At 53.5% G+C, this 26,877-nt stretch overlaps 2 protein-coding genes and 1 long non-coding RNA gene across 4 annotated transcripts; all 3 read right to left on the bottom strand.

Annotated features, from left to right (window-relative positions):
• Positions 1–2,620: 2,620 nt before the first annotated feature.
• On the bottom strand, positions 2,621–8,342 carry LOC136449636 (uncharacterized). 2 transcript variants are annotated; one of them, XM_066449746.1, is made up of 10 exons: positions 7,651–8,342; positions 7,154–7,291; positions 5,885–6,070; positions 4,676–4,813; positions 4,448–4,569; positions 4,182–4,308; positions 3,970–4,099; positions 3,783–3,862; positions 3,565–3,696; positions 2,621–3,227 (listed from the first exon to the last, which is right to left on the bottom strand). In XM_066449746.1, the coding sequence occupies exons 1-10, from the start codon at positions 8,089–8,091 to the stop codon at positions 2,991–2,993; spliced, it is 1,731 nt and encodes a 576-aa protein (XP_066305843.1). In that variant the 5' UTR covers positions 8,092–8,342; the 3' UTR covers positions 2,621–2,990. The 2 variants fall into 2 exon arrangements, with proteins under 2 accessions (XP_066305843.1, XP_066305842.1); XM_066449745.1 differs by having other exon boundaries at positions 4,176–4,308; positions 7,651–8,341.
• Positions 8,343–9,370: 1,028 nt separating this feature from the next.
• Positions 9,371–11,123, bottom strand: LOC136451710 (uncharacterized). Its single transcript, XR_010758631.1, has 3 exons — positions 10,342–11,123; positions 9,908–10,022; positions 9,371–9,564 (listed from the first exon to the last, which is right to left on the bottom strand). It is a non-coding gene; the product is annotated as an uncharacterized lncRNA (long non-coding RNA).
• Positions 11,124–25,380: 14,257 nt separating this feature from the next.
• LOC136451709 (uncharacterized) lies at positions 25,381–26,131 on the bottom strand. Its single transcript, XM_066452394.1, has 2 exons — positions 25,941–26,131; positions 25,381–25,851 (listed from the first exon to the last, which is right to left on the bottom strand). Exons 1-2 carry the CDS (start codon positions 25,977–25,979, stop codon positions 25,429–25,431), a joined length of 462 nt encoding a protein of 153 aa, XP_066308491.1. The 5' UTR covers positions 25,980–26,131; the 3' UTR covers positions 25,381–25,428.
• Between the last annotated feature and the right edge of the window lie 746 nt (positions 26,132–26,877).

Here is a 26,877-nt window from a genome sequence, read left to right as displayed (position 1 = left end):
GGTCATGTGATGGGTGGCGCCGGTGTCGAGGCACCACCCGTCAGTCTTGTCGTTGCCAGAGCTGTCGCCGAGGAGGGCGTGTGCTTTTGGCTCATCAAGGTGGAGGAGAGCCACTGCGGCCGGTGCCGCTGGAGGTAGCTTGATGCTGGCATGTGCCATGAACAGAGCCGGCTCCTCCTCCTCCGCCTGTGCGACGTGGGCCTAGCCGCGTCGTGGCTGTCGACAGTCCTTGGCCCAATGGCCAAGCTGGCTGCAGTTGCGGCAGGCGTCGTCTCGTACCGGCTCGTGCCTGCCGGCGGCGCCGCCCTGGGCGCCTCCGCGGGCATCACCCTCGGCACGTCCTCGCGCCCTGGCCTGGGCATCTCTGCGCGCCTTGCGTGGCTCGCCACGCTTGCGGCCGCCTGTCGCGGAAGAAGGCTCCCCCTTCCTCCGGTCACCTTGGCTGGCAAGCCACTGCTTCCTAGTGAGAAGGAGCTTCCCGCCAGTGGTGATGGGCCCCGAGAGGGACTATGGCTCATCGCTGTCGACGACCTTGAGGCGACCTATCGCCTCCTCGATCGACATCGTGGAGAGATCCAGCAGAGACTCGATCGAGCGAGCCATCTGCTTGTACTTCTCGGGGACGCAGCGGAAGAGCTTTTCGACAGCTCTCTCCTCGCCGTAAGTGTCGTCGCCGAACTGCACCATCTTCTGCAATAGAGTGTTGAGATGGAGAGCAAAGTCATCAACGTCCTCACCTGGCTTGAAGGCCAGGTTCTCCCACTCCTTGCGAAGTGCCTGCAGTGTGGACTTGCGGGCGCGGTCACTGCCGATGCGTGCCGCAGCGATGGCGTCCCAAGCCTCCTTAGCAGTCCGCTTGCTGGTAAGCGAGAACTGCATCTCGGGCGGGACTACAGCGATGAGAGCATCCAGCGCCCGTCGATCTAGGTCGTAGTCGACGTCGCCGTACCGGACTGCCTCCCACATGTGCCGCACCTAGAGCTTTACCCTCATCACCGCAGCCCACTCGACGTAGTTGGTCTTGGTGAGGGTAGGCCACCCACCGCCGGGACCGACGTCCCTGACAACAGCCTGGAGCCCGTGGTAACCACGGTACCGATCCGGGGAGAGAGAGCCACGCTGCCTGTGAAGGCCGCGCTCTCCATCGACCCGTCGGTACCGATCCGGGGAGAGAGAGCCACGCTGCCTGTGAAGGCCGCGTTCTCCATCGACCCGTCCGCCACCGTTGCCGTGCGCGCCTCCTCCAGGAGCGCCACCGGCGCGTCCGCGCCTGTCTGGGCTGCCGCCACGCTCATGGGCGTGCGCGGCTGCCCCAGGAGCGCCACCGCCGTGCGTGCCTCCTCCAGGAGCGCCGCCGGCACGTCCACGCCTGTCTGGGCTACCGCCACGCTCGTGGACGTGCGTGGCTGCCCACTGCGCCGCCCGCGCTCGCGCTGCCTCCCTCCCTCCCTAGCAGCTCGAGGTCCGCGTCGGCGGTGTCGTCAACGGAAATGGAGCTGCCGATGCTGCCGCGCAGAGCCTCGACCTCCGCTGCCGCCGCACGCGCTGCATTCGCCGCCGCCGCTGCCTCCGCCTCCGCCTCCGCTCTGGCTGCTGCCAGCTCCGCCGCTGCCAGCCTCGACGCCGCTGCCGCCGCCGCAGCGGTCTCTGCCGCCGCTCGCTCGCGTTCCTCTGCCACGGCAAGTTCGGCCTCCTGCCGACGCCGTGTGCTCGAGGCGACCGAGCGCTGAGACTGCCCTGCGGACATGACGCGCTACCGAGGGGCTGCTGCGTGGGGGAGAGGGCTGCTTCAGACGAGCTAGGAGAGGAGTGAATAGGAGCGGCCGGAGGAGCTGCTGCTGCCAACAGCTGGGGCTGTTGTAGGGCTAGGAGAGAAGATGAGCAAGAGATGCTTAGGCTACAGGATAATACGGCTCTGATACCAGTTGTTAGTCGCTGAATTCTCACTCTTGGTAGTAGAATTCCTACTCTCATCGAGAGAGGATGACACTAGGAGTTGGGACAATTTTCTTGTCTATTTGGTAGTAGGAGAATTCTTACTCTCATCGAGAGAGGATGACACTAGGAGTTGGGGCAATTTTCTTGTCTATTTCTCACACAAGCTCACACAAATGCCATGCCAACCCAAGGGGTTGAGGTTATATATTTATAGGCTGTTAGCCAGCCAAGCATATGCCAAATATGCTGTCCTAGCTAAGATGTTGTCCTCTAGTCTAAGATACTGTCCTCTAAGATGCTGTCATCTAGTCTAAGATGCTGTCCTAAAAACAGAAAAACAGCCACAAAGACCATGACCATGTGAGCATCATAGCCCCACAAAGACCAGCCACACATGAGACTTATCCATCACCAACATCAGACATCACACCAGCAAATACAGGCCCTTGAGATTCAGACCGATTCCTCAAACAAAAAAAAATACCAGAAATTAACCAGCATCCCCCTCGTCCAAAAACAATCTGAAAATGGAACTCAAAAAGTCTTCACGCTCCAACATCAGACATCACACCTGCAAAAAAAGAGAGATCTTGGACAAAAGCACACTGACATGGGCACAGCACCACACGCTAACCTGATATCAACGCAACAGATACATTTAGCCGACAAGCACACAACACGGAATACGATTCAAGATTCTAGATTTTTTAAACCAAAACTGTTTGCCATCATCATCTCAGTTGCAGAACGAGAAAAGCAACGGTGTTAATCCTCTGGTTGAGCCATTTGACTTAACCTTCTTCGCACCCATCAGTCTACCGATTAACCCAACTCTCTGCAAAGTCGACTGCATCTCCTCCCAGGCACTGCTGCTCCTGGAGGAGATGCGGGAAAAAGAAACGGCGACTCACGAAACTATACCCCTTTCGATTCTAGCACCTATCCCCCTCTTATTCTCACCCCCCTGAGCTCTCTTCACTTCTGAGTCAGCCATCCCCTTTGGATGGCTTGTATAACTTAGATCCACATCTGGAGATTCTGGACAGGTATGCTTAGAAGGACAGGTGGGATGAGACCATCGCCTGGACCTTCTCCCACTCGAACGGGAGGTCCATGTCAGGAGCTAGCACGAAACCAACAGCAACAGCGAGCCCGATGACCACCAGGCTGCTCTTCAGGCAGGTGGCACCACGAGTCAGCTTTCCAAGGATCACCTTGCAATGCTTGTCTGCTTCTTTGATAGATGCCTGCTTTCCAGCATCTGTTGCTGACTCCAGCGCTGCCTCATTCTGCCATAGCAACAAATGTACAAATTAATAAAAGTTTAAAACACATGAATGTCTAGGGATATGATGTGTTTAATAATATTGCCTTCCTTGGTCAAACTAGTATGCTTTGGCTGTGCATTCACAGTAGGAAATACCTAAAGTAATATAAATGTGTTGCTCATTTTGACATCATACCCTCTAAGGCACTTCACAATGTGAGTTAACATTTTAAAAATCTATTCCTTTAAGTCTATTCAGAGAAGCAAAAAATTGAACACAAAATAAAATATGGATGACATGAACATCTGAAATGATTGAAGTCAAACAAAGCAGTTTATGAAACAATCACTTGGCTTACCTTAGCCTTGAAGTTCTTCACTGTTGCCTTGAGAGCTTCAGAACTGAGCTTAGGAGACACATCCTTCCAATCAATCACAATTTTTCTCAGGACAGCAACACTGGCTTCGATATTCTCAGGATAAATTCTTTCCTGAAAATTGAAAAAACAAGCCACTTCAGGCACAACTTCTTGCTCACAGCTACAGTACAAGGTCAAATGGACAAAAGACTACTCACCCACTGCTTGTAGGACTCTGCATTTTGAGTCAAGCACCAAATGAATACATCAGTAGCCTCCCTGGTGAGCTCTGCATTGTCTGAATATGATATACCAGAACAAGATGATTAGATGTGTATCAAAACAAAGGCAAGAAGGAAATATATGTTGTACATTAAGCTACTAAAACATTGTATGTCAACTCACTTTCTTGCATTGCTTTTGCACACAAAGGTAAAAGCTGTTGTGATGCTTGTTTCACAGTTTTAGAGCCAGGAGGACCAGCAAGAGCCAACTCCTTGATTGTTGGGTAGGCTGCTTCAAACCTTTCTGTAGCCTACAGAATTGTGTTAGGTCATCAGAGCATGACTCATGAATGTTTACTAACAGGAGCTTAGGAATGAAAAATGAACCTTCACCCGAGCATTAGAAACAGGAAATGTGGCTCTCATGAACAAGTCAAATGAAACAGGAGGAACTAGGCGTTCCCCCCTTCTAACAGCACCATTCAATAAGATAGAACGAGCTTTGGTAACAGACAAAATTCTACACACAAACAACAAGAGGTGTCAGAACTACAAATATTTTCAAAGTGTGTCTAAATAAAATCAGAATGGTGCTCTATAATAGAGAACACAGCAACACCATGATGTTTTACTAATTAGAGCTTTATACTAAGTAATACCTTTCAAGCAACTGCAAAACCAAATCTCTTGCCAGGGGATTCCCACTTGACTTCGCACATAATGTGGGAAATAGAGAATGAGCCCAGCAAAACATGCCAGTCACTAGGTCACCTTGAGATGCCTGCAGTGCATCAGAAAAGAATTGGTACAACAAAATTATAATTATAAAATGGTAAAGAATTGGAAAGCATAAGTAATTAGCACAAAGGTGCCAGGTAAAAGAGTACCTGAGCAATAACCCAGACGATGATGGGAAGCTTTTCCTGTCCAAGATATTTATTGTTTCCCATTATCTTTGGCATAACATTTACCAGAACATCAGGCTTTCTTCTTAAAGCCATGGCAAGAACAACAAAGATTGCAACCTGTCATCATCAACAATCAGTCAAAAAATACCAGCCAAAAAGAAAGATGGAGCCATTCATCATTACAAATGGAAGGCCAACAATTCAGTGTGAGTATTGGTCAAGATCAACAACTTAAGATTTACCATATAGATAGAATTATATGATCCATAGTCTGGGAGGATCTTAATGCAAATATTTGATTCTACTCACAAACACCTTACATAAAGGGAAAAAGGGCACATACTGCAGACTGGAGAATCACAATTCACATTAACAATTCAGTATCAGAAGAGTCGTGAATGCAAAACATTCAGGATCAGATGATGAACAAAAAAACACATTTAGAATAAAAGAAAAATAATCAGTCCTCTAATTATATAATTACGGTAACATCCAAATGGTTGTCATATGAAAGGAGATCTAGAGAAGAACTACAGCAGGCTATTTGAATTTTACACAATCTGGAACTTGATGTACATGGCACCACAAAGCACATACTCCTACCTATAAATGTGGGATGTCAGCATATATTGCTCAAATAATATAACATTTGCACGACCTACCTATTTGTTCTTCACAAGATGGTCTATAAAGAAGGGCGGGCCTGGTGCAAGTGGTAGAGTCTTACCGCCTGTGACCGGAAGGTCCCGGGTTCGAGTCGCGGTCTCCTCGCATTGCACAGGCGAGGGTAAGGCTTGCCACTAACACCCTTCCCCAGACCCCGCACAGAGCGGGAGCTCTCTGCACTGGGTACGCCCTTTAAGATGGTCTATAAACATACTAACACAGCACAATACACTACTCACAGACACCAGTAACAGGGATCCAGCTCAACACATATGATTAAACATATGGCATGGCATTGGCATGTCCAGTTTATCCGCTATCTCAGCTCAAGTTGCAGATGAATAAAGTTAATTAAACCAAATGTACATTTTCATCCGTTCACCTAGATGTTCAGAATATATAGTCATTTCATATCCAACAAAAGGAATAAGATTCCAACTAGAATGTTATTTGTGTTTAGAAACACGTGTACATTATACATCCTAGGATGATAGTTAAAAGCCAGCATGACATGGATGTTACCTGGGCCCTTGGAGACAGTTGGGCAACCTTCTTTGAACCCTTAGGTCCTGCTGATGGGCCTGACAATTCAGACATGATGCTGTCTATACACCACAAAACAAAGTCTCCCAGGGCATCAGAAGATCTTTGACTGATCCAATCACTCGCAGTCTTGATGACAGCCTCAGGAATATGGCACAATGGGATCTGCTCAACACAGTAACTAGTTAGACACATAACAAAAATGACCAAGAAAGAGAAATCAGAGGCATTACCATCGTTAAATCTCATAGTGTAATGTAAAATACAATCACACTCACGAAGCCAGATTGCCAGAACAACAGTGCCAACTACCATCAGTATACGGAAACATTAATTACAGGCATAGATAAGATTTTAGCATTGTAGAATTACATAATAACAAATCAATGTGACCCATGAAGGACTATAACTTCATCCTGATATGGAGAATGTTGCTGAACAATATATAGTAATTAAATGGCTTGATCCAGCTGTATACTGCAACCAATTGACTACGTTGGTGTAATCAAGCCGATATTCTTGGCATGCACGTTACAATCATCACATTGATGGCCAATCAGGACTCAAGCAATCGGAGTGCCTACCTGCCACCATGCAGGGAACATGCTTGTTACTGTAATAATAGGGTGGCCTCAATCACTTTCCTCGGTTGGTTATCTCAGTTCGTTAAGATACGACAAAAGTGTCATAACGGTTCCCAAACCAGAGACATTAATGCATGGATTTTCCAAATTTTGGTGCGAAACATATTCCAAATACATCACTACGTGCGGCTACAGCACAGTAACGTAACATTAAAACATAAACCTCCTACAGACAGCAATTGCATCTAAGCACAATCTGGAAAAAAAATGATCACATGCATAAAAGACCAGAGACGTTAATGCATGGATTTTCCAAATTTTGGCGCGAAACATAAATGCCAAATACATCACTACGTGCGGCTACAGCGCAGTAGCGTAACATTAAAACATAAACCTCCTACAGACAGCAATTGCATCTAAGCACAATCTGGAAAAAATTATGATGACATGCATAAAAGACCAGAGACGTTAATGCATAGAGTTTCCAAATTTTGGCGCGAAACATAAATGCCAAATACATCACTACGTGCGGCTACAGCGCAGTAATGTAACAGTAAAACATAAACCTCCTACAGACAGGAATTGCATCTAAGCATAATCTGAAAAAAAAAGATCACATGCATAAATAGATTCCAGAATAATATCTAAGGAAACGATAACTCACATCAACCATCTTGGACACTGTTGATTCCTTGAACATCTTTGCCCATGGAAATTGGGATGCGCTTACAGCTACAAATGCCCGGCCAAAGTAATCAGCAAACCTCATGAGTTGAATGTCCTGTTGATTCTCGTACGATGCCTGCACACAGAACAAATAATCAGAATATGCATATACACAACAGAAAGTGTACCAACCTTTTGAAGTATCTACTCCTAGTACCAAAACCCAAGGCTCCCCGAGATCCATCTTTACATCCTAATATCCGACTGAGGTAAGACAACCGTACTATATGAGATAAAATTTTGATTCAACTTGATCCGAAACCCTGTAGGACCTAGCATTTCGTCGGAATTTCATCAAGTCCAGCAAGATCCATCGATAAACCCTACCCAGATCCGCTCCCTAAGAAACGGACAAAACCTTGATCCAGACCATCCACCCAAGATCTGATTTTTAGACAGGAATACGACGGCAAGGGAGGTTCGACGCGGTGTTACCGAGATCTCGACGAGGTGCGCTGCGAGGTTCTCGGCGTCGATCAGGGCGGCGGCCTCGGCGACCGTCACCTTAGGCTTCTTCACCTTGGGCTTCTTAGGCTTCTTCACCTCCCCCTCCTGGCGCGGGGCGGCGGCCTCGTCGGAGTCCTCGTCGTCGGAGTAGGCGCCGCCCGTGGCCGCGGCGATCCGCGCGTCGTCGAGGTCGGCCGCCCTGGAGGCGAGCTGCTGCTGCAGCGCGAGGTGGCGCTCCTGGGAGCGCTTCTCGACGGCGTCGAAGACGCCGGCGGCCTTGCCGTTGGCCTGCAGCGCCAGATCGGGCGCCGTGGCGCGGGGCGCCTGCTTGCGGTTGCGCTTGGGGTAGGAAACCGTCTGCCAGCCGTGCGAGGGGTCGGAGGCGGCCGCCGCCATCGAGGAGGAGCCCGCGACGTCGTCCATCGCCATAGCTGGCACGCTGAAGGCGAGGGCGCAGGGGGGAGGTGTGCTCGCCTGATCTCCGAGAGGCGACGAGACGAGCAGGAAGGAAGGCTCCCGTGACAGAGACGAGCGAGGACGAGGACGCGCAGGCGTGGCTGGATTTTATTGTGCCCGACGAGCCGAGGGTGCCGCGTGCGTCGCGTGCACTGCACCACCCGCCCCCGGCCCCCGTCTCTCCCCCGCTCCTCGCCGCTCAGGACTCTCTCTGGTCACCACTCTCACCTCCGTTTTTCCGTTTCCTCGCTTTCTCAGCGTAATCTAGTGAAACTTCTTGCGTATTTTTTCTTTCTACCTCTTTCTTTTCTGGTGCAGCTTTTCAGTTCTGTTTGTTTGGAAACCACTTTGGTAACGCTGACAAGAGCTGGCCCTGGATATACTCCTAGACTGTGGTAATTGTGTGATTGTGTCAAAAAGCTGCCTACTCAGTGTCATATGAAGCTCATGAGTGAATCATGACGCTGGTGTCCTTGACAAACCATATTTTTGGGATAAAAACGTGACGATATGTAGGTAGGAGTGCTAGCTCCACAGTGCATTGTAAATAGTAGGTGTTTCAGTGTTTGCAGCTTTCAAATCGGACAACGAAGACGCCCATTGATTCTCCGAGGAGAAGCGAAGGTGGTTGGTGGTGAGATAAGATAATGCTGTGATCTGTGGCTGCGGGTGGGGCCACGCCACGCTCACTTAGAGTGGCATTCTTTCAATCTCTAGCAGTCCTCTGCCTCTCTATAAAACTAGCAGGAACCCCGCGCGCTGCCGCGGCAACAGAGGAAGCTCAAAGCACATGCAAGTTGTATGGTAGAATTGTAAATTAGATCGCTTATCAAACGGGCGACAACAATTTGATTGAAATATGGTAGTGTCCAATCAACAGATATATAGAAGCAAGATTGATCAGTGGGACCCGAGACCAATACGTTGGAAACATAAAAGTTGTTTGTGTAACACAACACTTCTAGAGACGGAGATCTTGTTCGCTGGTTGGTTTCTGGGCTGATAAGCTCGACTGGTGCTGATTTATTATGAGAGAAAAACACTGTATCATGGCTGATAAGCCCTGGCTGAAACCATCAAGCGAGCAGGCTCTGAGTAACTTGAAACCACTCATATATATGTGTACAGCAGGCTATGAAACTGAGCATAGCAACCTAAGTTTTTTATTTATACACAACGATGAAATAACTTGGTTTGGGAAAAAAAACATTAAACTATCAGGTTGATTAAGGAATGCCATGGTATTAACCCCCAAGGTTTCTGCACTGTCATCCAGTCGATATTCAGCAAGGTACCTAAGATCATGCAGGATTTGCATCTGTATAAGAAAAAGACGGTAAGACCTTTGTGCTGTAGCATGTAGCCAATTCCCATACATAACAGAGGTCAGATGAGGAACTTTCTTGTTGCATTGGTAGTTACATATATGATCGACATGTAGCGAGCCTGTTTAAGTATAAAGCTAAAAATACTAGTCACCCTGTTCGCTTGTTGGTTTCAGTCAGCCAACAGTGTTTTCCTCTCACAACAAACCAGCACCAGCCAGCCCAAACCAGCTCAGAAACCAACCAGCGAACAGGCCCACCATTTATCATATCAAACATGCAAGAGCAATTCGAAAACGCACACATCCTACTGTATGGAGTTAAAAGTAGAGTTAACTTGAGATCGCATTACTTTAGCCCTATGCTAATTCTTATTTTCATTCCACAGAAGGCATCAAGGTTCATTCAACTTGGATTTGCAATTAGGAGTGATGAAGTAATTGATACTGCACAGTTAAGCTGACCAGCACGTGAACAGGGCAGTAGCCTTGAGTTCATCCCACTGGCCCAAGGGGCAGTAAATGTTGCATCGAACAGCACTAATCTTGTGGCAGTCAGTTTTTGCAGCGAATCCAAGTGCTGAAACAATTTAAACATAGAATTAGACAATTTCATTCCCTTCCAAAGTTGGACCAAAGAAAGCATAGTCGATTGTAATGTAAGTGAGCGCTATTCATCACTCTCTTTCTTATTTCGAAATAGCACGCATCACTGGTTAATGTGGAAATGATGTTTAGCGATATAGGTCTGGCCACAGGAGGAAAAGAACATCATGTACATGTTGTAAAATAATAGACATTAGGAGTAGGCACAGGAGGAAAAGAACATCATGTACATGTTGTAAAATAATAGACATTAGGTAAACAAAATTAAGCCAATGGTTTCGCAGATGTAGTACCTAAAGCTGCATTGTATCAGGGAATGCATGTCCCTTAAGCCCCTTCGGATGCTATCACTTGGAGTAGGTAAGTGATATGAGTTCAAAAAGAACGGATCAATTGGACAGCCGAAGAAAATTGTACGTCTTTAGAAAATAACCCAAGAGCCAAGAGGTGAACCCTGTTGAAGCTGTTAGTTGGGATTCAATAAAATGTTCTTTATTTCTGAACCATTCAGCAATAAACGGAACACCAAGATATCCTTAGCAGCTTGTCATGAATACACGTGACCATAGTATTCAGCATATCAAGGCCACATGCTGCAAAATAAGAAAAATGAAACCACAGAAGAACTCTGAGTCAATATTTAGTTGTACTCAGAATGTCATCATAAAAACAAAATGAAGTGCTACGGGATGTCGTTTCTTTGCCGGAATCATATAAGGGCACACAGATAGGGGCGAACAAAGGATTTAGAGGTACAAAGCAGGGCTGAAAGCAGAAAATACATAAGGCCGCACGAGTTGTTGCATGGACACACAGCTTAGCAAGTGATTAAAGGGATATGATTAATATTTTGGGGAGGTTAAGGAATGGCTATCATGAACACATACCTGCATTAGAGAGTCCAGTAACCTGAGCTTCAACATATATTGGATAAATTCCTCTTTGTTTCGTTGGACATAAAGGTGCAACCTATCTTTTAGTGTCCTCTGCGAGTTTGTCCTCCCTTTCTTTCTGTACAACTTGCATCATAGTTAAATCCTTAAATCAACACTACACCAGAAAGTAGAAATAGCATTGAACATGTCGGTGCAGAAAGTGACTAACTAGTGAATATTTGTAGTTTTGTCGTACGTTGTGATCGGAGGTGGCCTAGCACTCAATGACACAGGATTTATACTGGTTCGGAAAACGTGCCCTACGTCCAGTTTGGGTCGGTTAGTGACTTTATTCCTGAGCCCAGGTGCTCGAAGTTTGCTGTGGGGTTACAAACGAGAAGGAGTAAGAAGGGGTGTACAGGAGGTCCGGTCGGCTCCGGTCGGAAGGGCTGGGAGCGACGGGAGTTGCGCTATGAGTAAGTGTTTAAGTGTATGCTTAGAGTCCGAACCCAGCGGTTCTGTGATCGTGAGCTAGTGAACTTGATCGGTGCTTGTTATCTTCAAGAAGGGCTCTCTCTTTGTTGGAGGGGGTGCGTCCCCTTTTATAGATAAAGAGGATGGCTTTACAAGTGAGAGGGTGAGGGTACGTATGCTACCGAGCCTTGTTGCCCACGTCTACCGAGCCTTGTTGCCCACGCCGGCGGGTACAAGATAATGGTAGGCGCCTACAACACTGTTGATGTCACTGTAGAATGTCAGATGCATGTGGAAGGTCGTGCTGTCTTTTTCAGGGATGGTAGACGTCGGTACCTGCAAATACTGTTCGATGCCTAGAGACATGTGAGGAGTCTCGCTATGTTCATCCGGTATGGTAAATCCTGGACGCACATACCGCTATCGATGCTCAGAGGCACGTGGGGGCCTTACCGTATGGGAGTTTTAGCGGCCCATACAATACTGTAGAGGGAGATATCGGCGCCTACAATACTATTTGTGTCAGGGTGGCTACAGAGTACTGTTCCGTGCAAGGTATGGTCCCTGGTACAGTGGTTTTGACTTGTGAGCCTTGCCATGCTTTTCTCCGTACGTCTTCTGGTTCCCATCGAGCGAGGCGTCCCTAGTCGGATGGACTCCAGTCAGCTCTGAGTGTGCCGATCGGAGAAAAGCGGTGAGCAGGGTTCCTGCGAACTCGGGTCGAAGACACGGGGTCAGAGTCGGAAGTAGTGTTTTGGCCAGGCCTTCTGATCAGAGAGGCCGTCCGGAGGCGGCTGGAGTCGAAGCGAACGCTCCGGTTAGAGGGGTGGGCCGAAGTAGCCGACGAGCGGGCGTTGTTCCTCTTTGGCCAGACCTTCCGGTCGGTGACTGGGCTGCCCTTCCGGCCTATCGTTTTAGACTCTTGGGCCAAGCCTTGGCGTGGAAGCCGGTCCTCGAGGGACCCTGGATTTTATGAACCCAACAGGAGCCCTCGAGCCCCCGGGTGATTCGGGTAGAATTGTCTGAAGGATTTTTATCTTGCCGGCGGGTGCGCGCGAGCGCACCCACAGGTGTAGCCCCTGAGCCCCTGGGCGGTTCGGGCAGAACCATATAGGGTTTTCCTGTGTTGTCAGTGGGGGAGTTTTTTTCATTTGAGATGGAGTTTTGTCGACCAAGGCGTCGTTGTACAGCCGAGGCGGTTTTTAGTCATTTTGAGAGATTGGGTGAGAGGGAGCTCATGGATCCTAGCGTCGGTGCGCGCCGTGGATCGAGCGAGGGAGTCAGTCAAGGGTTTTGGACGAGACAGAGCTTCACTAATCCTAGCATCGATGCGTGCCGTGGGATCAGGTGAGGCAGTTAGTTTTGGACGAGACAGAGCTCACTGATCCTGGCGTTGATGCGCGCCAGTGGGATCGGGTGAGGCAGTTAGATTTGGACAAGACAGAGCTCATTGATCCTGGTGTCGATGCGCACCGTGGGATCGGGTGAGGCAGTTAGATTTGGATGAGATAGAGCTTACTGATCCTGGTGTCGATGCACGCCGTGGGATCGGGTGAGGCAGTTAGTTTTGGACTAGACAGAGCTCACTTGATCCTGGTGATCGATGCGCGCCGTGGGATCGGGTGAGGCAGTTAGTTTTGGACGAGATAGAGCTCACTGATCCTGGTGTCGATGCACGTCGTGGGATCGGGTGAGGTAGTTAGTTTTAGGACGAGACAAAGCTCACTAATCCTGGCATTGATGCGCGCCGTGGGATCGGGTGAGGCAGTTAGTTTTGGACTGAGACAGGGCTCACTGATCCTGGTGTCGATGTGCACCGTGGGATCGAGCGAGGGAGTCAGTCAAGGGATTTGGACGAGATAGAGCTCACTGATCCTGGCATCGATGCGCGCCGTGGGATCGAGCGAGGGAGTTAGTCTTGGACAAGACAGAGCTCACTGATCCAAGCGTAATGTGCGCTGTGGGATCGAGCGAGGGAGTCAGTCTTGGACGAGACAGAGCTCACTGATCCTGGTGTCTGAAAGGATCAAGATGCCCAAGAGGGGGGGTGAATTAGGCTAATTCTAAATTTTCTTATAATAATTAAAATCTACGGTTAGCCCAATTAACCCCTTGTGCCTAGAAAAGTGTTTTTATTAATCTAACGCACAACGGACTTACAACCTATGTTCCAAACTTACTCTAGCATGGAAATTCTATGAATGTAAAGACAAGTATTGAATTACTCAAAGTAAATAGAGAGAGAGGAACACGGCGATGTTTTGTCGAGGTATCGGAGAGTCGCCACTCCCCACTAGTCCTCGTTGGAGCACCCACGCAAGGGTGTAGCTCCCTCTTGATCCACGCAAGGATTAAGTGCTCTCTACGGGTTGATTCTTCGACACTCTGTCGCGGCGAATCACCCAAAACCACTCACAACTTGAGTTGGGTCACCCACAAGCTCTGCCAGGTGATCACCAAGCTCCCAATTAAAACCAAGCCGTCTAGGTGATGGCGATCACCAAGAGTAACAAGCACGAACTCTCAATTGACCACGCGAAGCCTAATGAGAATGGTGGATGCACACTTTACTACTCTTGATTCACTAATGAGGCTACTCTCTTGGATTCACGAATCTCAATCACCTCACTAGGACCTTGCTCTTCTTGGCACTCACAAACGTGTTTCTCAGCTGTTGGAATGAGCAAAAGTAACTCCACACATGAGTGGAGCTTCTATTTATAAGACAACCTAAAAATGAACCATTATGAGCTTCAGCGGGGTGACCAGACGCTCTGGTCAGTTCAACCCGCACACCAGTGAATAAGTGTTGACCGGACGCTGGTAGGGTCCAGTCACCACTGACCGGACATGTTCGGTCGCATTAAACCCTTATTGAATGCTTACTGTACTCGACTGGACGCTGGATCCTCAGGGTCCGGTCAGTATTGACCAGACGCGTCCGGTCGAAGATTTCCTTCTCTGGAACCTTACTGGAGTCAACCAGACGCTATCTCTCAGCGTCTGGTCACTTGACCACTCCTAGCATCCGGTCACACCGAACACAGTCCTTGATCAAATGAATTGACCGGACCCTGCGGCCAGCGTCCGGTCGCACCGGAGCCAGCGTCCGGTCAGTATTTGACCCTTCATTCACTTCCAACTCTCAAACATATGTGAATGAAGTTTGCTCCATAGGATCATAGGGCTGTTGAGGAGCTACCTAGTGCTAGTTTTAACAAGTGTGCACCACACCTAACTCACTAGACTAACCTAGGTCAAGCTACCCTGCCCATACCCCCTTAATAGTACGGCCAAAGGAAAAACAAAGTCCTTAACTACTCTAAGTGTCACTTCAACTCCAATCGACACTTAGAACTAGTCATCCTTAACCTTGTCGTCCATCCTTTGAAAACCAAAATGATTTTCATCATAGGGGCATGACAACCTTGATTGCCCAATTGATCTCCATTACCATGACCTAACTTAATTGCCTTTGCAAAACACACGTTAGTCATAGTAATCTTGTATTGTTATTAATCACCGAAACCCAACAAGGGGCCTAGATGCTTTCAATCTCCCTCTTTTTAGTGATTGATGACAATACCACCTCGAGTATGTGAAAGAGTGAGGTTTTTGACGGGCTTGGTTCATATAAGCTTTTGTCGATAAGAACAAAAGTGTTAGGCAAGCTTATATGACCCAAGCCAATACGATGTACTCAAAAGATATGAAATAAGCATGAGTACAAGTAGTAAAGCTCATTTGCATCGGAGTATAAACAGGGAAGCAAAGGCAAATGAGCATTACACAAGTGATATGACAAAGGAATTCAAAGTAGAGAGCACATATGTCATAAATCACAATCACGTAGATATCACATCACATAGATATAATAGTAAACATGGATGCATAATGTATCACACACATAGAACTCCAAATGTATATAATATGCTAATAATAGATAACTAGCTCCCCCTAAAAGTCGCTCCCCCTAAGTCTACATACTCGAACCCTCTCCCCCTTTGGTGTCAAACACCAAAACCTAAGGGTCGGTCGGTGGGGCTACAGCGGACGAGCCAGATGCTGAGGTACGAGGAGCAAGATGAAACTAGGTGCCATCATCATCTGACCCTAAGCTCTATACTGACTGACCCTCTGTGGCTAGAAGTGTCGCTGAAGCGGTCTGGGTCTGAGCTAGGGTAGGTGTGGCCTGTGATGCTGCTAGTACATCTGTCGTAGGATCTGAAGAGGCGATAGACGAAGGGAGCCTATGAGTAGTCACTACGATAGGGGCTAGCTGTAGAAGGACCGGCGGTATGCATATGTGGCGGTGTAGGCATGCCTATCAACTCACTAAAAGATGCTCCAAGACTCCTAGAGACTGACATGTCAGGCACAAATAGCAAGGATGACTGATTCGGTGAGAAGCCCATATGATATGGTGTGAACTGCGAGGCTACTACTGGTGAGGACAACCACTGGGACACCTATACTGTGGGAGAGGCAAATGGAGCTAGAGGCTGTCCCTGACTCTGAAGCTCACTAGGCTATACTGCTGGAGTCGTCGAAGTGGTGGCAGGCTGAGCAAGCTAGGGTGAAGGCTGTGGCAGTGGAGCCCCAAGTGTTGTTACTACATGCTGCATAAATCCCATAAGCTGCTGCTACATAAGTAACTGTTGCTAAAGCATCTGCTGCTGCTACTGCTAGAGGATCTGCTGCTGTCGCTGGAACTCGTCCTGATGAGCCTGAAACTATGCAAAGTTGCCAGCTGTCTCCTAAGCCTGTCATGCCTAATCCTGCTGCATCCGCTCAAGAATAGCAATCAAGGTGTCGGATACCGTGAGAAGGGGTACCCTAAGCAAGATCCAAACAACGACTGCTTAGACTTCGTAAAGATCGAAACCAGCTAAACGCTGCTGGCCTCGGCCGATCCTCCGACTCGCCCGAGGCTCCAAGGGCCTCGGCCGATTCTCCGACTCGCCCGAGGCCCATCGCCGCAAGCCTCGGCCGATTCTCCGATTCACCCGAGGCCCCCTCGCTACCGACCCCGAGCGATTCCCCGCCAAAGGCCACGGCCGGGCCACCGACCCTCCGTCTCGCGCAAGGCAGGCTCGGCAGCACTCCGCCGCCTCTTCCTTCTCCCGTCCCTCTGACAAAACGTCGTGTCACATCAACTCAGCCGACTGTTGCCCCTGACGACAACCGCACGCCCGGCACAGTACAGCAGAATGGCCGATGGGACAGGAGGCAGGACTGGGCAGGGGTTACCCGCCACTGTACTAACCACCGTGACGCCCATGCCTCACTATGCTGCCAACTCCTGCACCAAGGACGGACACGACGTGGGGAGTCAGAACCGGGTTCCTGTGGCCTCGGGGCCAGCGAACCGACCGCTCCGCCCCGCTCGAGACCCCCGATGAGCCTCGGATTCCGCCTCGCCCGAGACTCCCGGTAGGGCCTCGGGCGAACTGGCCATGCTCCGCCTCGCCCGAGGCTGGGCTCGTCCCGCAATCTCGTCACCTCCGCCTCGAAAGTCACTCTGGCAGGCTATCGCATCCAATTAATGCACCCAGCTGCCCTCACTACGAAAGCCACGATCGGCAGTGTACCACGACAGGACAACGGTCAAATCGCCTTTTTACCATCCCTTACTGACAATACAGGGCACCGTATCCTGTAGACGCATGTTCGGCACTATTCCGCCCAAATCAACTATCGGCGATGGCCGCCCAGACCTCACGTTGCCACCCGCTAAAGGCCTCGGCACAGCAGGCCTCAGCACAGTGGGTCTCGGCCTCAGCGCGATAGGTCTCGACACAGCCTACTACAGCAGCCCCAGGCCTCGGCATTTCACCAAGTCAACAAAAGTACAAGAGCGCAGCATGTCGTCAGCCTTGAAGACCATACCGACTAGACATCGACTAGAACTCCCACGACGCCATACTGCTTCAGGGAGCGGAATACGTCAGCAAACAGTAGCCTTCTCATGTACCTCTCGCTTCCTCCTTGTGACTATAAAAGGAGGTAGCCAGGGCCATTTCTAGGGGACAGAAGGAGAAACACACCGATAGAATCACGCATTTCCCCGCTGCTTGGGAGCAACGTCCCAAGCAGTTCGCACCACCCTCACCGAGACCTGGGGCTAGCTCCCTCTCTCACTCAGCTTGTAACCCCCTACCACGAGCACTCCGGTGCAAGGAATACAAGATCAATCTCTCAGACTGGACGTAGGGCCTCGATTGCCCGAACCAGTATAAACCTTGTGTCTCTTTGCATCACCATCCGGGATTAGGGACACGCAGTACAAATTCACTCGTTGGTTGAGGGACCCCCGGTTCCAAAACGCCGACAGTTGGCGCGCCAGGTCGGGGCCTCTGCGTGTCAGCTTCGTCATCCTAGCAAGTTCCGGATGGCAGACCACATACGACCATTGCGCCTCGGCACCATAGTTTGGTTCGGGAGCCTAGAGTTCATGTCTCTAGGGCACGAGTACGACATGGTGCTCCTCGCTCCTCGAACCCCACCGTCCGACGACGAAGTCGCGCCCCGGCAGCCCTAGCGTAGGCGGCGTCCGGGCGGCCGCTCTCGCCACGCTCGCCGGGCACGGCGCGAGCAAGGCCACCCCGACGCTACGCGAGCCCGGGGCAGCACGACACTCCCCGCCGATATCCTGCGACCAGCTGTTGGTACGGGGTCCCTGACTGGGGACCTGTCTGACCTGAGCCTGGACAAAGGAAAATCGCCGGGGGCTTACGACGATGCCCAGTCATCTAACCCCGCTCCGCCACTCCCTGAAGAACCGACCCCGGCGGGGCAGAATCTGGAGACAGCCCCGCTCCCATACCCCTTTGGGTTGAGAAATGCCGCCACCTCCTACGCCTACGCTTACGCTGCCGCTCACGAGCACCCCTCGGAACGCCGCCAGCGCTTCGCTCTCGACCTGAGCACCCACTCCGACCCCTCGGACGAGGACGAGGCGTGGCCCGGGGTGGATTTCTCCGAACTCCACAACCCTGGGGCCTTACGCCAATTCTTGGCCGCAAGCGACTACTGCCTCGGCTATTCCGACTCCGACGACGAAGGGACTTACGATCCATCCCGTGAGTGCTTCCACGTCGGGCTCGGGATGCCAACGGTAGGCGAAGAGGAAGAAGGGACAGGCACTCGTTCACCGCCCCGGGCGGGGGTGGGTGGTGCCACGCCTCCGCGTCTCGTAGCCCCGGCAACACGGAACGAGGATCTCGTCCACGGAGGGCATCGTCGCCCAGACCTGGAGCAGCTCCGCGAGCTTCAGGCCAAGGTCGAACAGGACCGACTCCTTCTGCAACAGCTCCGGGACACTCTCGAGCAGGAGCAGCGAGGGCGCGGTGAGGGCGGAGGAGCCCGAGGGCGGGCCCGCGACGTTCATCACCGCATCAACGACAACGAGGGCGGAGAGCCACCCCCAATCTTTAACCGCGCTAGCCAGAATGTCGCAGCTGCTGCGATGCTGATCCGAGCGATGCCCGAGCCCTCCACCACTGAAGGGCGACGGGTCCGCGGAGAGCTCCGCGACCTCCTCGAGACCGCAGCAGTGCAGCAGGCCGAAAGTTCCGCCTCCCGCCGGCGCGGAGGCACTTCGGAGCAACCCATGGCACGACCTCGCCAAGGCCAGGATGCCTCGATCCGTCCCGAGCCCGCTCGCGCGCCGACGGTCAACAGGGCCCCCTCGGTGCGCGACCGACCTGGACACCAACGCGAGGTACAAGGCGACCACGAGGTAGTTGGCAGGCGACGGCGCCACGACGACGGAGCCGCCCGAGGCTACCACCCGCACCGAGGCGGTCGCTACGACAGTGGTGAGGACCGCAGCCCCTCCCCTGAGCCGCCAGGACCTTGGGTCTTCAGCAGGGCCATCCGCGTTGCTCCTTTCCCCGCCCGTTTCCGACAGCCGGCCAACCTCACCAAGTATAGCGGCGAGACGAACCCTGAGCTATGGCTAGCCGATTATCACCTGGCTTGTCAGCTGGGTGGCGCGGACGATGATCTGCTCATCATCCGCAATCTCCCTTTACTCTTGACGGACTCGGCGCGAGCCTGGCTTGAGCATCTCCCCCCCTCGCAAATCCACGACTGGCGCGACTTGGTTAGGATCTTCGTCGGGAACTTCCAGGGCACTTACGTGCGCCCTGGGAATTCCTGGGATCTCAAGAACTGCCGCCAGAAGCCGGACGAGTCTCTCCGAGACTTCATCCGGCGCTTCTCCAAACAGTGCACCGAGCTACCCAGCGTCGGTGACTCGGAGATCGTCCAGGCTTTCCTCTCCGGCACCACTTGTCGGGACTTGGTCCGAGAGTTAGGGCGCAACGTCCCGCGCTCTGCCGCCGCGCTCCTCGACATCGCCACCAACTTCGCCTCGGGCGAAGAGGCGGTGGGGGCCATCTTCCCCAACAACGACGCCAAGGGGAAGCAGAAGGACGAGGCCCCCGAGGCCTCGCCCACCCGCGTCCCTAAGAGAAAGAAGAAGGGCCGCCCGGGAAAGCAGGAGGTCCTCGAGGCCGTTCACGTCGCCACAACAGATCGCAGGAATCCCCGAGGCCCCCGCGGCCCCGGGCTATTTGACGACATGCTAAAGAAGCCCTGTCCTTACCATCAAGGCCCGGTGAAGCATGCCCTCGAGGAATGCACCATGCTCCGGCGTTACTACGCCAGGCTCGGGCTCCCCGACGACGATGAGGCCAGGAAAAGGGGCGCCGGCGAAAGGGACGGTGATAAAGATGATGGGTTTCCCGAGGTACGCAACGCTTTCATGATCTTTGGCGGACCCTCGGCATGCCTCACGGCGCGCCAGCGAAAGAGGGAACGCCGGGAGGTCTTCTCGGTCAGGGTAGCCACCCCCCGGTACCTCGATTGGTCTCGGGAAGCAATCACCTTTGACCGGGATGACCACCCTGATTACGTTCCAAACCCCGGGCAGTACCCACTGGTCGTCGACCCGATCATCGGCAACACCCGGCTCACCAAAGTACTCATGGACGGAGGCAGCGGCCTCAACATCCTCTACGTCAACACTCTGGAGCTCCTGGAGCTCGACCGATCACGGCTCCGAGGCGGTTCCACGCCCTTCCACGGCGTCGTGCCAGGAAAGCGCATGTGACCCCTTGGGCGCATCGACTTACCCGTCTGTTTCAGCACTCCCTCCAACTACCGCAAGGAGGTCCTCACCTTCGAGGTGGTGGAATTCAAGGGGGCTTACCACGCCATCTTGGGGCGCCCGTGCTACGCCAAGTTCATGGCGATCCCCAACTACACCTACCTCAAGCTCAAGATGCCAGGCCCCAACGGCATCATCACCGTCGAGTCCACATACGAGCACGCATACGACTGCGACGTCGAGTGCATCGAGTACGCCGAGGCCATCGTGGAGGCTGAGACCCTCATCGCCGATCTCGTCCAGCTTGGTGGCGAGGTTCCCGACGCCAAGCGGTGCGCCGGGGCCTTCGAGCCCGCGGAGGCCGTCAAGTTCGTCCCAGTCGATCCCACCGTCCCCGACGGTCGGGGACTGAAGATCAGCGCCACCCTCGACAGCAAATAGGAGGCCGTGCTCGTCGACTTTCTCCGTGCGAACGTCGATATGTTCGCATGGAGTCCCTCGGACATGCCGGGCATACCAAGGGAGGTCGCCGAGCACGCCTTAGATATCCGGCCAGGCTCCAGGCCGGCAAAGCAGCGCCTGCGCCAGTTTGACGAGGAGAAGCGCAGGGCCATCGGCGAAGAAGTACAGAAGCTCGTGGCAGCCGGGTTCATCAAGGAAGTATCCCATCCAGAGTGGTTGGCTAACCCTGTACTAGTCAGGAAGAAAAGTGGCAAGTGGAGGATGTGCGTGGACTACACTGGTCTAAATAAAGCATGCCCGAAAGTCCCATTCCCACTACCACGAATTGACCAAATCGTCGACTCCACTGCAGGATGCGAAACCCTCTCCTTCCTTGATGCGTATTCCGGTTACCACCAAATCAAGATGAAAGAGTCCGACCAGCTCGCGACTTCTTTCATCACTCCATTCGGCATGTACTGCTACGTAACCATGCCGTTTGGCCTCAGAAACGCAGGGGCCACTTACCAACGGTGCATGATCCAAGTCTTTGGCGAACATATCGGACGAACCGTTGAGGCCTATGTGGATGACATCGTAGTCAAGTCCAGGAAAGCCGGCGATCTCGTCGGCAACCTGGAGGTTGCCTTCACATGTCTCAGAAAGAAGGACATCAAGCTCAACCCCAAGAAGTGTGTCTTCGGGGTCCCCCGAGGCATGCTCTTAGGATTCATAGTCTCGGAACGTGGGATCGAAGCCAACCCGGAGAAGGTCTCGGCCATGACCAACATGGGCCCGATCCGAGACCTCAAAGGCGTGCAGAGGGTCATGGGATGCCTTGCGGCCCTGAGCCGCTTCATCTCCCGCCTCGGCGAAAAAGGCCTGCCCCTGTACCGCCTTTTGAGAAAGGCCGAGCGCTTTTCTTGGACCACCGAGGCCGAGGAAGCCCTCGCCAGGCTCAAAGCACTGCTCACCAACCCCCCCGTCCTGGTTCCGCCCACCGAGGGCGAACACCTCTTACTCTACGTCGCCGCGACGACCCAAGTGGTCAGCGCGGCCGTAGTCGTCGAGAGGCAGGAGAAGGGACACGCTCTGCTCATCCAGCGACCTGTCTACTTCGTCAGCGAAGTGCTCTCCGAGACTAAGACACGTTACCCGCACATCCAGAAGTTAGTTTACGCCATAGTCTTGGCTCGACGCAAGCTGCGTCACTACTTCGAGTCCCACCCGGTGACTGTGGTGTCGTCTTTTCCTCTGGGAGAGATAATCCAAAACCGGGAGGCCTCGGGTAGAATAGCCAAATGGGCTGTCGAACTCATGGGGGAGACCTTGTCTTTCGCGCCTCGGAAAGCGATCAAATCATAGGTCCTGGCCGACTTTGTAGCCGAGTGGACCGACACACAGCTGCCACCCGTTCAAATCCAATCAGAATGCTGGACCATGTACTTCGACGGGTCTCTGATGAAGACTGGGGCCGGCGCGGGCCTGCTCCTGGTCTCGCCCCTCGGAATACACATGCGCTACATGATCCGGCTTCACTTCGCCGCCTCCAACAATGTCGCCGAATACGAGGCCCTCGTCAACGGCCTGCAAATCGCCATCGAACTTGGAGTACGACGTCTCGACGTACGGGGTGATTCGCAGCTCGTCGTCGATCAGGTGATGAAAGAGTCAAGCTGCCACGACCCCAAAATGAAGGCGTACTGCGCGATGGTACGTCGTCTGGAGAACAAGTTCGACGGTCTCGAACTCAACCACGTTGCACGAAAGTTCAACGAGGCCGTAGACGAACTGGCAAAGATGGCGTCGGCACGGACCCCGGCCCCTCCGAACGTCTTCGCCAGAGACCTCCACAAGCCGTCCGTCGGCTACGCCTCGGCGACGGAAGAGGACCCATCGGCCGAGTCCACCGCAGGGCTCGAGGCCCCCTCTGCCGCCGAGACCCCGCCAGCCGAGCCCGAGGCGATGGCGATTGACGAAGAGCCTCCCAAGACCGACCAAGGAACAGACTGGCGAGTCCCTCTCCTTGATCGCCTCGTCCGAGGAGAGCTTCCTGCTGACAGAACCGAAGCCCGACGGCTTGCGCGACGCGCCAAGACTTACGTCCTCTACGACGGCGAGTTATATAGGCGCAGCCCATCTGGTATTCTCCAACGATGCATCACCACCGAGGCTGGCCAATCCTTACTTCAGGACTTACACGCGGGAGTCTGCGGGCACCACGCGGCGCCTCGGACGCTCGTAGGTAACGCCTTCCGCCAAGGTTTCTATTGGCCAACAGCGGTGGCCGACGCCACAAAGCTAGTACGCACCTGCGAGGGATGCCAGTACTATGCTCGACAGACGCACCTCCCGGCCCAAGCCCTCCAAACCATCCCCATCACATGGCCATTCGCTGTGTGGGGACTGGACATGGTTGGGCCTCTGCAGAAGGCACCCGGGGGCTATACCCATCTGCTGGTAGCTATCGACAAATTCTCTAAATGGATCGAGGCTTGTCCGATCACTCAGATCAAGTCCGAGCAAGCGGTGCTGTTCTTTACGAATATCATCCACAGGTTCGGGGTTCCTAACACCATCATCACTGACAATGGGACACAATTCACCGGGCGCAAGTTCCTAACGTTTTGCGACGACCACCACATCCGGGTGGCCTGGGCGGCCGTAGGGCACCCAAGGACGAATGGCCAAGTAGAGCGTGCCAACGGCATGATCCTACAAGGCCTTAAGCCAAGAATATTCAACCAGTTGAAGAAGTTTGGCAAGAAATGGCTTGCCGAACTCCCGTCAGTCATCTGGAGCCTAAGAAATACCCCGAGCCGAGCCACGGGATTCACACCGTTCTTCCTGGTCTATGGAGCCGAGGCCATCCTCCCCACTGACTTAGAATACGGCTCCCCGAGGCTACAAGCGTACAACGAGCAAAGCAACCGCACTGCCCGCGAAGACGCCCTCGACCAACTGGAGGAAGCCCGCGACGTCGCGCTACTACACTCAGCCAGGTATCAGCAAGCCCTACGACGCTACCAAGCCCGGCGCGTCCAAAGCCGGGACCTGAAGGTGGGCGACCTAGTGCTGAGACTGAGGCAGAGCAACAAGGGCCGCCACAAGCTGACCCCACCCTGGGAGGGGCCGTATATCGTCGCTCAAGTGCTGAAGCCCGGGACCTACAAGTTAGCCAACGAGAAGGGCGAAATCTTCACCAACGCTTGGAACATAGAACAGCTACGTCGTTTCTACCCTTAAATTTCCAAACGTTGTTTACATTGTTTCTCGAAATAAATAAAGAAGCGTTCTTTAATTGTTATAATCTTTCGAGGAACCCCCTTATAGACAAATCGGCTGTATAGGACCCAAGGACCGAAAGATCGTCTCAAGGGCGAAAAGGCCGGCCGAGTCGTGAGAACGGCCTATGCCTCTGGGCTACGGCAGCTCCCTCACCACCGTTTCGCCCAAAGGACAGCTTAGGTTCCGAGGAAGTTCTTTGCAGAGAGGTTGTCTATCGATAGGGGCTCGACGTCACTATAACGCAATAAGGGAGACTCGGCTCTGCCTCTGCAAAGTCGAGCCTCCCTCGGGGGCTAAAAAGGGGGAACCCCCCTAAGTCCCGGACACCATTTCTCAATCGTTTTTCCGAAAATTTCCACGCCAAACTCTCTCGCGCTCCGACGGGACCTTCGCAAGAAACCCAAAGACCAAAAGCCTGTCTGGAGGCCAAAGGGCCGGCCGGGTCGTGAGAACGTCCTACGCCTCTGGGCTACGGCAGCTCCCTCACCGCCCTTCGCCGAAGGACGGCTTAGGTTCCGAGGGATTTCTTCACGATCGAGACAGAGGGCACGAACTTAGAAATAAAATGGAAAACGGTTAAGAAGCACACATACGCAAATACTTTAAGGGCCTCGACGGCCACAAAAAACGTCACGATTCGGCAACTAATTCGATCCGATTACATGGCCCCTTTTGGCCCAGGTCAAAGCTCAAGGATCGGCGGCTGGTGCGGGAGGGACCACCTCTTCTTCGAACAGCTTGGCCAACGCGGTGCCAGGTGCCTCGGCCGCCTCCAACAGCCTCACGACCTCTGCATCAGCCTCCTCGTCATCTTCTGGCAACACGTAGCCGTCGCTGACAGCCTCGAGGTTGATGGCGTAGTGCGAGGAGACGACGGCCAGGGCGCGCTTGACACCCATGTGCAACGCCCCCCGGAGTCTCTCGCGGACGTGGCCGCTCAACGCGATGAGGCGGCTCCCAAGGGAGCTAGCTGATTGGACCTCCTCGACGTCCAGAGCCTCGCAGGCAGACCGGGCAGCGCTGCGCAGCGCCTCGTGCTCCCGGACCTCGACATCCAGCGCTGCTTGCGCCGCAACGGAGGCCTCAGCCGCCTGGGAGGCCTCTTTCTCCAGATCTACGTCGCAGCAAGGGGCCAGGAGTCAAGCGCGAACCAGGACAAAAAGAGCAAATGGAACGAGGAACATGGTTCAGCGGAACTTACCCTCGGCCTTGCCCTTCCAGGCTGAGACCTCGACCCGAGAGGCCTCGGCCGCCTTGGTAGCCTCTGCCAGGGCGACTTTTGTCGCCTGATGCTCGCTCTGCTCCGCACCCAGCTGCCCGGCTGTAGCCTTCGCAGAGGCCGTCGCTTCTTGGGCCCGAAGCCTGAAGGAGTCTCGCTCCTCCTCCAGTTCCTTGATCTTGGCCACCAGAGGGGCGGACTGCTCCTTAGCCATGGCCAACTCCGCCTGAATGTCGGCACAACGAAGGCGGAGGTCCTCCACTTCCGCACTCCGCGCCGACAATAGTCCCTGGGCATCGGCAAGCAAGCCCTTCTGGCGCCGGAGCTGGTCCCAGATATCCCTCTCATTTCGCAGGAACACCGATTTCCCAAGGGATCGGGTCTCGAGCTCCTAAGGAGGCAAAACAAAAAACACACGTCAAAACACTGCGAGCGGGCTCGGAGAGAAAACAACGCGGCACGAGAGGGGAAAGTACTCACCCGAGTGACACCAGGCAAGTCCCTTTCCATGACAGTCATCGCTGTCTGCAACGACCGCACGGCCAATCGGCGATACTCCTCGAGGGTATCCCAACGCCCCCCCTCGGCGACGTCCTCAAGGGCGAACACAGGCTCCCCCTCGGGATCAGCCTGGTCCCGCCAGAAAACACGCGGGAAGTTCCACCCACGGGGCTCGGGCCATAGCGGGACAAGGGCCGAACTCCCCTCGGCAGGATCTGGGACTTGTTGCTCCGCGGTACTGGCCGCCTCGACGTCCGCTGCCTCCTTCCCTCGGGAGGAATCATCAGACGAGATTGTCTGAACCAGGGGCGGCGCCAAAATTTGCCCCGTCTCCACCTCCATCGCCTCGGTCTTGACGGACCCGAGGGCTCTGGCCTCCGCCATCTCTACCTTGATGGCCTCGGCGTCCACCGCCCTGACGTCGGAGGTCTTGGGGGCTCCGGCCTCGCCCTCAGTGGCCTCGGCAATAGCAGACGCCCCAGCCTCCTTCGCGGCCGCCTCGGCCCCCTGTTCCTGGGCAGCCTCCTCCTCCACTCGCTCCGCGGCCGCCTCGGCCCCCTGTTCCTGGGCAGCCGCCTCCTCCGAAACGGCCTCACCCGACGCCGCGCCACGTCGCGCGTCAGCCTGCGCCTCCGCTGCCTGATGGGCGGAGGAGCTAACGTTCACCTTGAGCGCCTTACGGGGCGCCAAGGGAGGGTCTCCCACCTGAAGCGTCTGGCTGCAAGAAAAGACACTCCCAAGGTCAGCATGCAACCAAGGGGCAAACAAGAAGCGGACTCCGCCAGGAAAGACGCTTACCGCGAACGGGGATGCAACCGCTTCGACACCGTCCGCCTCCTCTGCAACGGCGGCGGTGGTGGCAGCAGCGCGGCCTCGGTGTCCACCAGCGCCAGCCGGTCCCCGTCAGGCCCCGGCA

Source organism: Miscanthus floridulus, chromosome 5 (genome assembly GCF_019320115.1).
Source record: "Miscanthus floridulus cultivar M001 chromosome 5, ASM1932011v1, whole genome shotgun sequence".
Classification (NCBI taxonomy): domain Eukaryota; kingdom Viridiplantae; phylum Streptophyta; class Magnoliopsida; order Poales; family Poaceae; genus Miscanthus; species Miscanthus floridulus.
This window is presented reverse-complemented; position numbering and strand designations above follow the sequence as displayed.

Bases quoted from the DNA above. Each gene is read 5' to 3' on its own strand.
- LOC136449636 (XM_066449745.1), bottom strand. From the start codon at position 8,091: ATGGCGATGGACGACGTCGCGGGCTCCTCCTCGATGGCGGCGGCCGCC. The intron at 4,814-5,884 runs GTAACATCCATG...TGATGATGACAG, and splicing joins AACTGTCTCCAAGGGCCCAG to GTTGCAATCTTTGTTGTTCT. The intron at 4,570-4,675 runs GTACTCTTTTAC...GATGCACTGCAG, and splicing joins TCGTCTGGGTTATTGCTCAG to GCATCTCAAGGTGACCTAGT.
- LOC136451709 (XM_066452394.1), bottom strand. From the start codon at position 25,979: ATGACTGTCATGGAAAGGGACTTGCCTGGTGTCACTCGG. The intron at 25,852-25,940 runs GTGAGTACTTTC...TTGCCTCCTTAG, and splicing joins ACTTGCCTGGTGTCACTCGG to GAGCTCGAGACCCGATCCCT.